The 15,704-nt window shown below is 36.3% G+C and overlaps 2 protein-coding genes across 18 annotated transcripts; one reads left to right on the top strand and one right to left on the bottom strand.

Annotated features, from left to right (window-relative positions):
- Positions 1-282: 282 nt before the first annotated feature.
- Positions 283-11,143, bottom strand: LOC112802866 (ADP-ribosylation factor-like protein 2). Of its 17 annotated transcripts, none has more exons than XM_025846251.3 (16): positions 10,955-11,097; positions 10,443-10,473; positions 10,225-10,278; positions 9,809-10,118; positions 9,578-9,688; positions 8,515-8,677; positions 8,265-8,345; positions 6,178-7,613; positions 6,009-6,094; positions 5,443-5,525; positions 3,968-4,570; positions 3,821-3,893; positions 3,454-3,619; positions 1,322-1,603; positions 1,130-1,227; positions 283-1,043 (listed from the first exon to the last, which is right to left on the bottom strand). In XM_025846251.3, the coding sequence occupies exons 4-8, from the start codon at positions 9,871-9,873 to the stop codon at positions 7,476-7,478; spliced, it is 558 nt and encodes a 185-aa protein (XP_025702036.1). In that variant the 5' UTR covers positions 9,874-10,118; positions 10,225-10,278; positions 10,443-10,473; positions 10,955-11,097; the 3' UTR covers positions 283-1,043; positions 1,130-1,227; positions 1,322-1,603; positions 3,454-3,619; positions 3,821-3,893; positions 3,968-4,570; positions 5,443-5,525; positions 6,009-6,094; positions 6,178-7,475. The 17 variants fall into 17 exon arrangements, with proteins under 17 accessions (XP_025702036.1, XP_072054055.1, XP_072054022.1 ...); XM_072197954.1 differs by having other exon boundaries at positions 10,443-10,561; positions 10,955-11,094; XM_072197921.1 differs by lacking the exon at positions 10,443-10,473 and having other exon boundaries at positions 10,955-11,143.
- A 374-nt stretch (positions 11,144-11,517) lies between these two features.
- Positions 11,518-13,785, top strand: LOC112802856 (uncharacterized). Its single transcript, XM_025846236.2, has 5 exons — positions 11,518-11,799; positions 11,898-11,975; positions 12,086-12,170; positions 12,577-12,665; positions 13,238-13,785. The coding sequence occupies exons 1-5, from the start codon at positions 11,518-11,520 to the stop codon at positions 13,379-13,381; spliced, it is 678 nt and encodes a 225-aa protein (XP_025702021.1). The 3' UTR covers positions 13,382-13,785.
- The last annotated feature ends 1,919 nt before the right edge of the window (positions 13,786-15,704 follow it).

Here is a 15,704-nt window from a genome sequence, read left to right as displayed (position 1 = left end):
AATTATTAGAGAATTTTTTTAATTCGACCGTACTTTCTGGCAAAATTAGCATCGAATTTAAAATTTTGATCGGCTAAATTAAGGAGGTGGTTATCATCGAAAAATTTTTTACGGTAACTTTGGTACCATAAATTCGAATTTTTTGCGTCTTATTACCATCGGATTTGTCCCTTGATAAATCTGACGATAATATATTATTTTATATTAACTAAATTAAACCATGCTGGCGGATTCACCCAACAGTAAAATTGTTTTTATTAGAACATGATATACCATCATCAATATGTCAAGACTTAATAGTCAAATTTCAATTAGTGAAAATCAAGTAGTATTTTTAATAAAATTAGTCAACTATAATATGAAATAACAAGTGTGCAGAAGAAAAAGTAAAAAAGATAAACTACCAGTATTGTTAAACAAAGCAAAAGAAAATCCTAGTCTTTATAGGTCCTGGTAATCATTGCCGTTGATATCCCCCTGTCCTGCTAAGGCGGCGGTCTAAGTGGTCATGTTGATGCTTCTCTTGGTGCCTGTGCTGAGAAGAAGGAGCCACTTACAGCAGCAGCGCTGCCACCAGATCTCATCTGGCCATAGTATACGGTCATCTGGTGCTGCATCCGCTGGATCTGCTCTAGCTCCTACCTAAACTCTTACCACATGGACTCTGTCTCTGCATCGTGAGCATCCCTCTCTACCATACATTCAAGAAGCTCATTCTGCCTCTCGTTAGTTAGATGCAACTGGTGACCTTAGTCTTAAAGGCTCTGGGTGAGGCTGTGAACCTGCTTTCGCTCCCACAAATCGACGTCCTCAGGATCTGCAGGGCTGGTGACTGTGGTGAATAAAGCTCTCAAGGTGGAGATATGTAGGTTGCTAGTGAAGAATAAGAACGAACCCAGCCCATCACGTTTCTTGTACGGCTCGAATAAGGTATGGCGTCACACCGCATCAGGATCGATGATGAAAGCAGAAAGGTTGTTGACATCCTTCCCACTCTGCTGAGATTGTTGGATTGTGGCCTCCAAGTTCTGCATGTGTGATTCCTACCATATGATATGCAAAATTTATTAGGACGGCAAATGATTGAAAATGATTATATGTTATGAAATAAATCATGATATGTACTTACATAATAATCCGCAGACTACTGATCGGCAAATCTCTCCTTGTTCTCTGAGTAAACTTCAAGGTCTTTGCCATCGTTGCCTCACTTTGCAACGATTTAAACTGCACATATTGAACGAAAAAGGTTAAATAAAGTGACAATTAGTTTAAAAGTCAAAGACAAAACGAACTTAACATATTAAAACAAGTTATATACCAGCCTAAACTTTGTCTTCATGAAAGTCGCTGACCTGCCATTATACTTGAACGACTTGGCTGATGCTCTGTTGGACCTATTTGTGGCTCAACAACCCTTGAACCCCTCATCATTCTCCTAATAGGCGTAAAGGGCCTTCTAATGTCCGGCCGGAGCCACTAAGGAAGGCAGTCCTGCCTTTCACATACATCTTCAAGCATCTGCTGAAGCTGCCTAGCCATGTAGTGGATGAAAATTGTAACACCTTCACTATCAGAATGTCACGCTTCTGGCTACGCTACTCTGATAGCAAGAAGTATTATGACGACTTCATATACTTAATAATAAAATAGGAGCCTTTGACTCGAAATCGTATCACTGTTCTTTTTGAAAACCGGAAAAATAATACTTTTAAATAAAATAAAACAAGCGTATACATGTACAAAACTTCTTACTCAAGTAACTCATACATATTATATACATACAAATCATATAACTCTTATCCCTCTTACACAATATAATATTGATGGCGAGGGGTAAATAGATAAAAACTAAACAGCATTATCGACTAAGCGAAATGCAAAACAACCCTTCGTGAGTTTTTTCATCTGTCTCCTAAAAAAGATAAAGTTGTAGGAGGTGAGAACTTAACCACACGGTCTCATCACAGAGTTTCAGAATTGTCATAATAAGATATTTAAAGAGAAATCAATTTTTAAGTTCAGTGATTATTGTTCATCCTTTGAATCTTTTAAAAACCAACAACTAGTCATCCAAAAACCCTTTTTGAAAATCAATATTTAAATATCCAGAAATCCAAAACTTTTCTTCCCTTATAAGAAAATCTTAATCAGAAACCAACTACGCAATCAATCAACACAATCATCAATTCAGTACCAAAGCTCATTCTCAAAAGTAGCACACTAAGACAACCACAGGCAAAATGGACAAGAAAAGCACAGGTTTAAGTAGCAGTTAATAACAGTTTAACAATTAGGCAAACTAAAATAAATTCAAACCCAAATAAAGCATACAAATGCATATGATGCATGCCTGTCCTATGGATAATGAGCTCATCTGTCAATTATACAGCCAACTTGACAAGTCCAATTTGCTAAACCCTTGGACTGTCCCCCGACGTGCATCCCCATGAATCTATGCATAGCTTTTTCTCATATATATATATCAAATCGCTCAATGGGGGTACCATTCCCGGGAATTTATAAGTGTCCGGTCACCCTTACGTCATAAGGTCAATAGAGTATTGAGTCTCAACCTAGAGCAAGTGGTGGCAAGCCACTGCGTCTACCCAAGGAAACCCGTGTCTCAGATAATTCAAATTCATAAACCATATGAATAATTCATTCGACATTCATCAATATCTAAGTCATTCTAAATATCATCATCATTCATCAATTCATATCTCATTCCCAAATTCATTCAAAAATCATATTTCAAAGTCAATCCTCATCATCCTTTTTTCCATTCCGTTCATCAACAATCCTAATTCAAAACATAATTCTTTCTTTTCGAAATAAATCAATCTTAAAACATATAATGTTTAAAACCAAATCTTTTTAGATAATTACTTCAAACGAAACTTCCAGTTTTATAAAATTTCGTCGGCATCTCCTCTAAAACTCGGACTCTGCCACCCTTTTTCGAGTCCCATCCAAACATTCCTCAAACCCTTTCTCAACCATTTTCAAATCTCAATCATTTTCCAAAATTCAACCAGTTCTAATATCAAATTATTTTCAAATCCAACCATTTCCAATAATAAATCTTTTTCAAAATTAAACCAGCTTAAATATTAAATCATTTATAAAATCAAACTAATTCAAAAGTAAACCGCTTCCAAAATTAATTCATTTTCATATCTTAAATCATTTCCAAATCCAATTCATTTACATTATCAAATTAACTTCAAAACCAAGGAAAACCACTTTTCATAATAATCAAGTAAATAACTTTTCAAACCAATTTCTTATCAACAACCGTACACCATTCAAGCAATCAAGCAACCAATAATTTAATCTAGCAAACAACCACATCCACAAGACAAACACAATCACAAAAGTATATTTTTTTTGCATCAATATCTATTTATAACAACTATGTAATATAAAATAAATTTTAAGAAAAACTCCTACCTCGATGTCGCAATCGCGTAATTTAACACAACAGTCCCGCTTAATCTAAACTCACAGCAGTAGTGGCGATTCCAACACAACTGGGACGATGGCAGCATCACCAACCCCGATTACGCTCACAGCAACAACAATAGATTCGTTGATGGAATCAAACACAGAAACAACTCTGAAAATTCAAGGCGACGTCGAAACTAAAATGGAATTAAAACCATAACAAACAGAATGAGACCAAGGCAGTTCAGAGTATAAAAGTGAAACAGAGTCAGGAGAAAGGCTAGACCTAAGGCAGTGACACTAAACTTGAATTGGTGCAAGTTAACAGCAACGGTAGCAATACAAAATTGAACCAGAGCAGTGACGATAATACCTTCGGCAACAAGAGAACAACTCGATTCATCTCTAATGGTAGTGGTGGTGGCGACGAATTCCAGCGACGGCGACTGTAACAAACATGCAACGACAATAAAGCTTCTGGAATCTCAAGAGAAACAAAACCCAAAACTTAAAACCTTACCTTCAGCGCTTTTTCTGGCGACGGCAGCGGGTTTCGGGCGGCAGAAGCTCGGCCAGAAGCTTTGGTGGTTTAACAACAGCGGAGGTGGCTCCCCGTCTTCTCTTCCGTTCACATCTCCTCTCTCTCAGATTAGATCGGTGACGGACCTCCAGCAGCGGCGATGGAGCACGAGACAGCGGTGGCAGGGCTCGTCAACGATGGCGGCGACAATGAGGCTCGGCGTCGGTGACGCGCTGGTGGCGCTGGCTTCCCTCGGCGGCGACGGCACGCACAGCAGCAACGACACGAGTCCTTCTTCCTCTTTGCATCTCTCTCTGTCTGATCTCTCTCCTCTGGCATGGGTGGCTGGCGCGACGGCAAGTTGGGCGGCGGTGAGGCGGTGCTAGCGGTGAGGGTTGGACGCGGTCTGGGTGGCGATGCGACGGGGCACGCAACAGGCTGGGCATGGCGGCGAGGTCTCCTTCCCTCTCTTCCCGTTCAGCTCTCTCATATCTCTTTCTCTCCTACTGTCAACAGCAGCGGCAATGGCGGCAGTGACACCCACCGCGCCGCCTCCCTCTTCCCGCCCCCCTTTCTTCTTCCCGTTTCCTTTCTTTCCCTGTTCTGTGTGCGTGCGTTTTTTTTTTTTTTTTTTCATTTGGTTAGGATTAGGGATTTGTAAAATTAGAGTTTTGTTTGGGAATTTAGAGTTAGGATAAAATCTATATGAATAATACAACAATTTTATAAAATTAAGAGTAATGGGATAATTGAAAATCTATTTTAATCCAACACTAATATTTATTAAAAATACTATTTAATTATCAATTTACAAATTATTCTCAAATAAATAATTCTAATTCGATAACTATAAATAATATAATTAATTTTTTTATTCATAAAAATTAAAGTATTAATTTCTAAAATCACAATTATTTAAATTAAATCATGTAAATTCTTATTATTTTACGATTCCTAAACTTTATAATTTAAATATAAAAATTATCCAATAATTGTAAAATAAGATAAAATTTTTAATTTAATTATCAAAACTTGATTTAGTTAGCTTTAATAAAATAATTTCTGAAATTAAAATCTTAATGAATAAATAAATTGAAATTAACTCATAATAAGATTTTTCGAAAATTCTAAGTCTTTCAAAAATCTTCCTGATCATGGCATCATGAATCTTCTCCCATTAAAATTTGACAAAATTTTCTCTTGATTCAGAGACCTCCACCAAAAAATTTATCAACTTTCACAGAGAAAACAGTTGCAAACTAAATTAAAAGAAACATACATTCAAGCAAGCGTCAAATTTTAGCTGTTTTTGTGTGCATCCTTTTATTATTCTGTAATTTTTCAACAAACAAGAATTTCGAGAAGGCACAACTAGAAAATCTTCTCCCACTTCCGTCCTAAAACTCTATTTTAAAAATAAGTAATTTTAACATAAAACTTAAACAATTTAACATGTTTAAAGATAGAAAACTAACCTTAATACTATATGAACAATCCATGTATATATAAGCACGAACAACCCATGATTAAAGCTACACGACTTTCAAACAAAAAAAATCTTAAAATAGAAATGAAGTTAGTGAAATATAAAAATTAACAATAAAAAAATTAATAATATTTGTAAAATTAATTAATCTAATTTCAAAAGCCTAATTAATACTAGGTTAACTTAATTTACCTAAATTCAAGTCTAAATTAGTCTAACTTCAACTCTAAACTAAACCCTAAACTAATTTATCTAACTAATTGTCCTAATTTATCTAAAACTAACTTAATTAACCAACTTGACTTAATCTAATTTGAATTCTAATTACTCTAAGCAAAGATAATTAAACATATATCACAATTTTACAACATATGATTTATAAACGAAAATTAAAACTGTCTTAATTAGAAATAAAAATTACGTAATTACTCTAAACTAATTACTCTAAATTAATTATTTCAAGTTTCACCTACGTCACAATTTTATAATAAAAAAGTTGCAACAAAAAATTTAATTAGTGTAAATTTAATTACTCTAAACTAATTACTCACTTACTTGGAGACACTAACGGCGCGGAGGACTTTTTCAGCGTGGTGGCAACTTTGACGGCGTACCGCCGGCGACAATAACTGAATAGCAGGCTGCTTCAAAACAGGGGTTTAGGGTTTCTTTTAAAATATATAAAAAAGGGAATGGAATAGGGAGAAGGAAGAGGACAATCTACCTGAAAGAGGGAGGTAGCTACGGCGACATAAGAAGCAACAGTGGCAAGGACACCAATGACAACAACTTTGGAAGCAACTCTATTTCATGCAATGAAATGGGTTCCAGCCAAGTCCACGTAGTCATTGGATGAGATTGGTGATGGTCGGCGTTAGCAAAGGTTGGCCAGAGGTGGTTGCAGTGGAGAGAGAAGGAGAGGAGAGGGATGAAGAGAGAAGAGATTTCGAAAAGTAAGGCAGTGGAGAGAGAAAGAGAGGAGAGGGATGGAGAGAGAAGAGGTTTCGAAAAGTAGGGCCGTCAAAATGGATTAAATTCATCGGGTCAGCCTATTTACCCGTTAAATGAGTCTCTGAAACTTACAAATTTTCATACAAAGATGGTGAGTGTCTTCCGTGAACTCAAAGCATAGCTAGCCTCTCTCTTCTTCTAGTTCAGCTTTTCCTCTTCTCTCCTTCAGATTCTCCATGAGGAAGAAGCTTGTGTGCACGTGTGTGGGAGGTGTGTTTGTGTATAAAAAATGAAAGAAGGATAAGAGAAACATGAATCAAGGAGTAAAACCAACTCAAAGGCCAATCCTAAGGGAGAAAGGTGGGACAAATATGGTGGTAAGTACTGGCTGGAAGTGGTAAGAGGAGGAAGTGCTACGATCCATATGGATCATAAATTATGTGAAAAGCAGTAACGCGCTTGCACGTGAAATTTTACGCGCCGAGAAATTCATGTCTCACTAAAAATTTGCATATGATCATTATATTGTATATATCAACATGCTAAATGCTTTAGATTTGTACATACTGGCACCTTTATTACAAAACTGAACTAGGATAAAGTATGATATAAAATATCGAAAAAAAAAACTAAAATAAAAGAATTGATAAAACAAGAAAATAATAATTTAATTACTATTAAATTTGTAACTTTTATCAAATTATGAGTTTTACTAGTCACCAAAAAAAAAAAATTGAGTTTTACTACCCTGATTCAAAGATTATTAAACTCTAACTTTGTCACTTAACTAATCTCCCATATTATTGTCACTAGTTCTCTATCATCTTTCACATTTGCATGAAGCTATCGGGCATGCACTCATAAATCATAATCATTCCACTTCAGTTTTATACACCTTCCCACAGTATTCTAACATTTCTTCAAAATCTTACAGTGCCAGAAAAGCAACGACAAGGTAATAAAAATGAAAAAAAAAATGAATATATTAAAACTTGGAAGGTTTCAATGATGCAATGGGCAGTTTATTCCAAAGAAGGATGCTCAGGGAAGGTTGAACCATTTCATGAATTATTAATCAAGCATATAGATTCTGGAGGCTATGTCCTGGACTAACCAATCAAAACCCTCAAGCAGACCCTCGCCAGTGTATGCACTACAGCCAACTATCTTCCAATGACGAGATTTGTCCATGGCTTCCAAGTTAAGCACCTGAGCCATAAAGGACAATATTAAAAACCAAACAATAATATATTAAACCAGGGATAACTAGCTTGATTTATAAGAATACGGTATGAGAGACTTAATAGTGAGCTTTTCATGATTATGATTGATGCTTACAATTGAAGTGACGATTCATCCGATAGTAATCATATCAAAATCAGTTTTGTTTTCGCATTTTGCATGATACTACCTATAATAGAATAGTGTTTTAGACATGCCTAAGAGTTCAACTCGTTATTTGCATATATGCTGTGTTAAGAAATCTAGAAAAAGGTTACACTGATTTGAGGAACAGTTAGTTTGTCTTCACTTTCCAAGACTAAATAACAAATGCCAAATACCCTGATCCCCACTTCTCTTTATTTATAGTCACTAACTTCCCCCAACAAACTACCCAACCACAATACCCCAAATGCAAACCAAGACAAAATTCTATGCATGGAAAGGTTAAGGATGATTTGAAATTAGTTCTCAGACAGATTTCAGCGCAGACAATGTTTGGGCATAGAAATTTAACTACAAAAGAGAGCATTTGAGAGAATAAATACAAGTTAAACTATATAAATTTGATGAGGCAGGCTATAAAAAAGTTAAGGAACTGATATAGCGATTACTTAGAGATGACAAAATTAAGTTTACCTTGGCTATCTCTTCAGGCGTAAGGGCACCTTTAATGTCCTGTTTATTTGCTAGTATCAATAAGGATGCTCCAGATAGCCTCTATCACAGAAAAAAAAAAGGTATTAAGAACATTAGTAATAATTGAGAAATGTAGGAAGTTAAGGGAGAAACAGTTATGAATTGAGCACCTAAGTTAGTAACAATAAGAAAAGAGATACCGCTTTGGTTAAGCACAATAGATACCGCTTGGATTGAACAGAAAACAGACCTCTTCCTTTAGGAGGTTATCGAGCTCCATTTTGCAATCATCCAACCTTCTTAGATCTGAACTGTCAACTACCCAAACCAAACCATCCGTTTGCTCGAAGTAGTTTCTCCAATAAGATCGTATTGTTTTCTGGCCCCCGACATCCCATATATTTAGGGTGTACCTGCCATTTTCAGTGTGTTTACACGCCTTAGCATTTAGTTAATTATTGTACGATATGAAGCAAACAAAGGGCAAAAACAAAAAAGAACGAGCATGTTTTGTGTATCGAAAAAGTGAAAATTACAAGAAAATACTCCCAAATAAATTCTAAAAGGAAATCTTTCACACACTTAGAATAAATCTCAGCCAACACCCGACCTAGAAATGGATTCAACAAAATTTTGGGATCTCAATAACAAATATGGAAGCAGGACTGCCATCAACTAAGTCATAACTCATAACGCTAAATCGCAGTTCAAGTAAATGTAAGTTTTAGTTATGCAACTGTGTTCACAATCAGTACTTTCATGATTGAAACTCACACCTACTTTTTTAAGTGTGATCCATGTATGTCAACCAGAATGTCTAATCATTAAGTTTGACAATCACCTCTTTATTCTGTGTATGATCATGAGAAGGAAGGAAATGGGAATGTTGGAGTGACATATCCTTTAAACACAGCAGCACTCAAATCTAGAAAAGATTAATATCATCTAAGTATGTTTTGATCATACCATCAAACTTTGATGGTTGTTTGGAAATGTCATCACTATTCCAGAACCGTACATGAGATTTTAGTTTCACCATACTATCAAACAAACTACATTTCCCAATTGCAGTTTTAGCTGAGATATTTCACTCACCAGTGACAAATTTCAAAAAAAAAAAAAATCAAAGTCTTTCCCTTTAAACAAAAGAGTAATGCTACCAAGGGGTCACAACCCATATCTACCCCTAAATAGTGACTATAGTAATATAAACTCATCCTCATATTTTTCTCTCCCAAGAAAAATAGAACAAGATAGCTGACAATAGTAGGGAGTGATATTTTGTGAAGTGAAATGAGAAGAAAATTCCTCACTTTTGGTAGGTGATGGTTTTGATGTTGAAGCCAAGAGTAGGACTAATGACGCTAGTATCCTCCCCGTTAATCTTCAAAACGATTGTTGTCTTCCCAGAATTGTCCAATCCCCTGTATAGTATGTAGCAAACAAAGGGCAAGAAGGTAATTAGGAAAAAATAATTCAAGAAAGTAGATAACAAAAACGAGAGAGGGTTTTGAGAGAGAGATCGGAAGTGGAAAGAAACTCACACCATAAGAATTCGCATTTCCTTCTCTTTTCTTTTGATCTTACGAATGATGCTGAGAAGACCCATCGAGAAGAGAAAAGCTCGAAATGCTGGTGGTGGAGCCGAAACGAAGGCCGGAGAGGTTAGGTGAATGTGTCACCGACGCGGCCGGTGGCTCCGCCGATGAGGAAAAGGGATGGTAGCCGTAGCGCAGGAACCTGGAGACAACAATGAGGCCGAGGTGGAGGTTCTCGGTCAGCGGAGGATGACGGGGATGTTTTCCCGGAACTTGCGGTGGCCGGCCCGGAGCACCCGAAGCGAGATGAGGGAAACTGCAAGTGAAAGAGCTAATATGTTATGGTGAAGGGTTCTGGGGTGGTGAAAGAATATCTAGGGCATTACGTAAACAAATTGAAAGCTTGCTGAAAATGGCATTACCAAAACTACTGTGTCGAGTCTGCAATCTCCCAATCTAAAAACATGAGAAAGTACCTATAAAAGTTCCCAATTACAATTGTTACCAAATAAAAACCAAAAAATAAAAACACATTTTGTTGTTTCACCATTATATCATCTCAAAGAGGTTGTGCAATTGATACAGTTGGGAACCAAAATTGAGTTCCAAGGGGGAAAATGGGTCAAAAACTGCAACTTACCCATTTTTAGTCCTAAGCTTTCCAGTATTTCCTATCATGGTCACCAACCCAAAAAATATCAACCATTTGACAAAGAATTCATAGTTTAGTAATAGTTTTCTGTTAGCTCTATGTTGGGCCTGGTAACAAGATAAATTCACAGCTTAGATATTCTGAACACATGAAAATGCATGGATTGTGTAGATCATATGACCAATATGATTTCTTTCTTGATCTTTTGTAAAGTGGGTCTCTGTCATCTCTTTCTCCATTTTCTTTTCTCTTTATCTTAATAAAATTCTTCTCTCATGAAAAAGAAATAGATAAAAATGAAAATATCTAAATGGATGAGCAATGAGCAGTGATAGAGTCATCAATCCTCAATTTAATTAACAAGATTAACAAGATTTTCAATTTAAGCAAGACGTAATGAGCAATGAGCAACACAGAGTCATCAATCATCATCAAGCAGGGACAGAGCAAAAGCTAATCAACCAAGAACGAGGCTGAGCACTGAGCAGAGCAACCATTACCTTCGGTGAGGGAAATGACCGAAGAGCAGTTGAACGCGACGAACGACGGCGACCTTGCAATGACCGCGACGATGGACGAAGAGCGGCCGAACAGGACCCCTGGACGAGAACGCTGGCGACTGGTGAATAAGGAGAGGGGTTGGAGACTTGGAGCACGACAACCAGGCGAAGAAGGAAGCTCCTGAGCGCGACGACAACCCCGGACGGCGGAAGCAGGGGGAAGGAGGGAGCCGCGGAGGCGCCGACAACCCCGGACGGCGGCAGAACCGTTGAAGCTAGGGTTTTGTTTGGGGATTTTTTGAACTTTGCTTCTGATTCATTCACGAATGAGGGGGTGTTGGGGGAAGGGGTAACGCGTTGGGGAGTTGGGTTTTCTTTTTTTTTATATAAAAGGATTTAATTAATTTTTTTTTATATAAATGGATGAAATTCTATAGTAGAAATTTTTTTCAAAACTCTTGTAATTTGTAGAAATACTTTTATTCTAGTTAAGTAATTTAGTTTTTCTGACCCCGAATCCCTCTAGCTAGGTGGCTCTGTAGCAAACTACCACAAGAACAAGAATGGAAGCCCTGGCGGAGCTTGAACGAGTTCAAACCCAGCTCCTGAAACGCATATCGGAGTTAGAAAAACAAAACCAAAACCACTCCACTCCATCAACTGATTCTCCCATCGTTGACGAAGCTGACACCGTTACTCGTCTTTCCTCCATTTTGCGCTCTAACGCCGTTAACGACTTTTCCTTCAAGAGGGTCCCACCTGATTACTACGACTGGTCTCTTGAAGCTCGACGCGATGCCCTCGCTGCTCACTCCATCCACCATCTCTGCAAAAGCATCGTTTTGGTATTCACTATACTCACTCTCTCCAAACTATAAAATCATTTTATAATTTAATTCATTAGCTGAAATCGTTAAATCTTGTTATCGTGCTCACTGGTCAGGTTAACACGCAAGCGCCCGCTAATGTCGTTGATTGTAGCGATCGCAAAAACTCCAAGTATTATGTTGTTGTGGTTCAGGTGGCCTGTAATTATTTGTTAAATTTTGGGAATGACCTCGTTGCTGTTAGGGTGTTAATTTGTCTTTAATTATGCGTTTGTGTATTGCTTTGTTTTGTTTTGTTTTGCAGTACACAGCGCGGTTCAATGCCGAGGCTGTCAAGAATTTTCTGTATTCGCTCAACAATGGAAGCATAGCGAAGAAGAAATTCAACAGTTAAGTTATTTTGTTTTTGCATTTTACATCATTCTATTTATGTGCGTAGTGTCTGTGAAGGGGAGCCTTAGTACAACGGTTGAGAGGTCACATGTTTAAGCTGTGAAAACAGGTAATTATCTTATTAGGCTGCCTACATTATATCTTTTGGATTCGGCCCTTCGCCAAACCAGTGCGGGATGCCAGTGCACTTGAAAGTGCCTCACCTTTTCCGCTAATTGTTTGGTTATCTTGAGATTAGCACAAGAATGTTTGAATGAAATATGTAGAACGCGGTGGCATTGGAAGGAAAAAACCAGTGTGTTAGTTATATCAGTTGCAAGTTGTTTAACATTATACCGTACTTCTTTATTTTCCAGTCCTTTCTATATTTTGAAATTTTAAAGTCTTATTTATTGTATGCAGTGAGGCTGGCTCCTGAGCAGACATCCACAGACTTAACTGGATATGGGCACAATGCAGTGACTTGTATTGGCATGAAAACTGACATTCCGGTAAGACTTGTCCTGTGGATTAATATAGGAATCTTATGATATGTGCTGACAACAAAATATCTGCAAGTAGTTAACAAGCTATTTAAGACAAGTAGGGCTATATGACCAACAAAGTTTATCATTTATGACTAGCACTTGACATCAGAAGTTATGTATTTTTTAGGATGTGTCAACAGTTGACCATTTTATGGAATTATGAACTGTCTTCGAGATTGATTCTTGTCGATCTTTTGCTTGTGCAAATAGCCGCTTAAACATGCAACTTGTTGTCAAGGACATGTTTTCTTGTTTCAAACTTTAATGATGGAGGCGTAATTTTATAAATTGAATGGAATTTAAGACCATAGGTTTGCTCCTTGGACAATGGTCAAATTTGAGACTTCCTTAACATTAATCTGATCGTTTAATCATTTCAAGGACCCGAGGCCCATTATTTAATTTAAAACATATCTTCTGTGTGCACTATTTCTAGTCACAATTCATTCTCTTTTCCAGTTAGATAGCACAATGCATTATATGTAGGAATTACCCTTCAGTTTGTTCCCTTGTTTGATATTATGGTCTCATTTCAGGTGATTTTGGATGAAGCTATCGTAAAACTGACCCCAGATTTCTTCTGGTTGGGTGGCGGTGAGGTTGATCTTAAGCTTGGAATAAGGACCTCTCAGTTAATCAGATTTGTCAACCCCTTCATTGTCAACTGTAGCGGTAGTTGATTTTGTTACACAAAGAAGTCAGCATAACTAACAGCGCTTGGAGCTTCACTATTTGCAGCTTCCCACTGCATATGAAGTTATGTAGTCTGCATAATATCCTTGTGCTTTATAGAGATACGAGTTACGACTGCAGTCAGCATCATGGCTTCGTATTTTAATTTTCTTGAAGGTTATTAACATCATTAGAGACAAAAAAAAAATGGTGAGTTGATCCTTTACTTTTTTTTATTTATTGTTAAATGAATTTATAACAAGTAGGTGACGATGCATGAGTTTAGACCATACCCAGAGCAAGCATCAATTCGTAGTAGGATGATTGATCTTTGAGATTCTCACAGAATGCATGATGTATCCACCTGAAAATAGATGAATTAGTTATTATGATGATTATGAATTTCATGTCAGCTGAGAGTTGTCGTATTTTTGTTTACACGACAGTCTGTAACCGGATAATGTTAGAAGATCTCTCTCTCTCTCTCTCATAGGCCCATGGTAAGGTAGAGGATTTTTTCTTCTTTTTTTTCTTTTTGGTTCAAGTGGACAAAAGAAAACAAGCAAAAATAATCAAAATTGAGAATTAACTCTATAAAAGAGGAAAAAGATGTGTAGTTATTGCTCTTGAAAATAACACTAGTTACAATCAACTTATGTTCGCCTTCAATAAGCGGTTGGTGGGAAGGGGAAACAATAATGTTTTAACTTGAAGATTAGCTTAAAAGTGAAATATTGAAATAAGAGAATGCTAAAGTTGCTATTTGCTAATGTTTTAATTCTGTTTGGGAAGGTCTAGAAGTGGTATTCTTAATTTTTAACTTATAGAGTTAAAGCTAAAAACAAATTTAAGTTTTATTTAAGGGTATGAGTGTTGCATACATAAGATGAGATTTAAAATTCGAATATTTGTTTAAATGAACAAGTGAGTTAATCATTCAATCAATTCATATTATTCACAATTTTTAAAATTATTTAGAGTTATTTAAAGTGTTTATAGAGAATTAAAAAATGTGTCTTCTCTTATAATAAAATTTTTTTAAAATTTTTATCACTCATTAAAATAAGTACTTATGTGAAAAATCAAATACAAAATAATTTATAAATATGAAGTATGAACTATTAAGTACAAACAGTTTTCTGAGTAGCTATATATATGACATTCATCTGACACTCGTTCGACACACGTTTTCCGTATTCAATTGTGTCTTAATAAAAAATATAAAATACTTTTCCAAACACATTTAGACACACCTAAATGCCATCATGTGTGAGCCGTGTCCAAATTTATTCTTAACCTATATTCTTGAAATGAATTTAGAAATAATATATATTACCATTTATTAACGCAAAAAATTATAATAAATACTTTATGTTCATATCTAGCCCAAAAGCATCAGCTAGGCCCAAGAAATATTTACCATACAACCGACCTCCTGAGAGGTTGGACAAGAACGCTTGGACAAGAACGCTACAGGTTGATAACTCCCCCTAGAAGAGTTACAACTAACCCCAAATATCTCTCATCCACTTCTAGAAGAGAGATCTTAACAACCCTAAAATAAATGGACGATTATCCACTATCAGAAGTGGAACTACTTCAACGGTAGTTATTGGCTCGTCACCTATAAATACACTGAAACTCCTCAAGTATAACTAAGTCCAATACACTTAAACCTGCTAAGACCCTTGCTGACTTAAGTATCGGAGTGTTTTGCAGGTACCACCCCACATCTTCTCACTAACAATTCGGCGACGGCCACTAGACGTAGACTAAGTCAGAATCCGCTCCATTGAGAATTTGGGCCTCACTTATAAGCCCAAACGCAACCCAGTTTCAGGTAACTCTCGAAACACTATATAATTAAAAATACATTAAAAATAGTTAAATATATAATTTATATTTTATATATATATCGTGTCCTCGTGTCTTAATATTAAAATTTGTGTATCTGTATGTCTAATGCCGTATCATGTCTCATGTTTGTGTCAGTATCCATGCTTCATAGTTTATGAACTACTTTTAATAGAACCTCTTATGTTATAAACTCTTTTTTTAGAAGATTTTAATTAATTTCTTTATCCAAACTCGTCCTAGAGTGTTTCTTTAAAAAAACTAACAATTTATTCCCAGGCATAATTAATTTGCAACTCTAGATGCATGTTGTTAATTCAAATGTACTTCAAACCAATGCGTAAATAATCAAAGCATGCAGAGTCTCCAACGGTGATGCATGATGTACTTGTTCACAATCTTTTACAATATCCTTTTACGACAATATTGTGAAACGGAAGAAGTACTGAATATTTTATCTTTGGGAGAGTAACAGGA

Source organism: Arachis hypogaea, chromosome 1, assembly GCF_003086295.3.
Source record: "Arachis hypogaea cultivar Tifrunner chromosome 1, arahy.Tifrunner.gnm2.J5K5, whole genome shotgun sequence".
NCBI lineage: Eukaryota > Viridiplantae > Streptophyta > Magnoliopsida > Fabales > Fabaceae > Arachis > Arachis hypogaea.
This window is presented reverse-complemented; position numbering and strand designations above follow the sequence as displayed.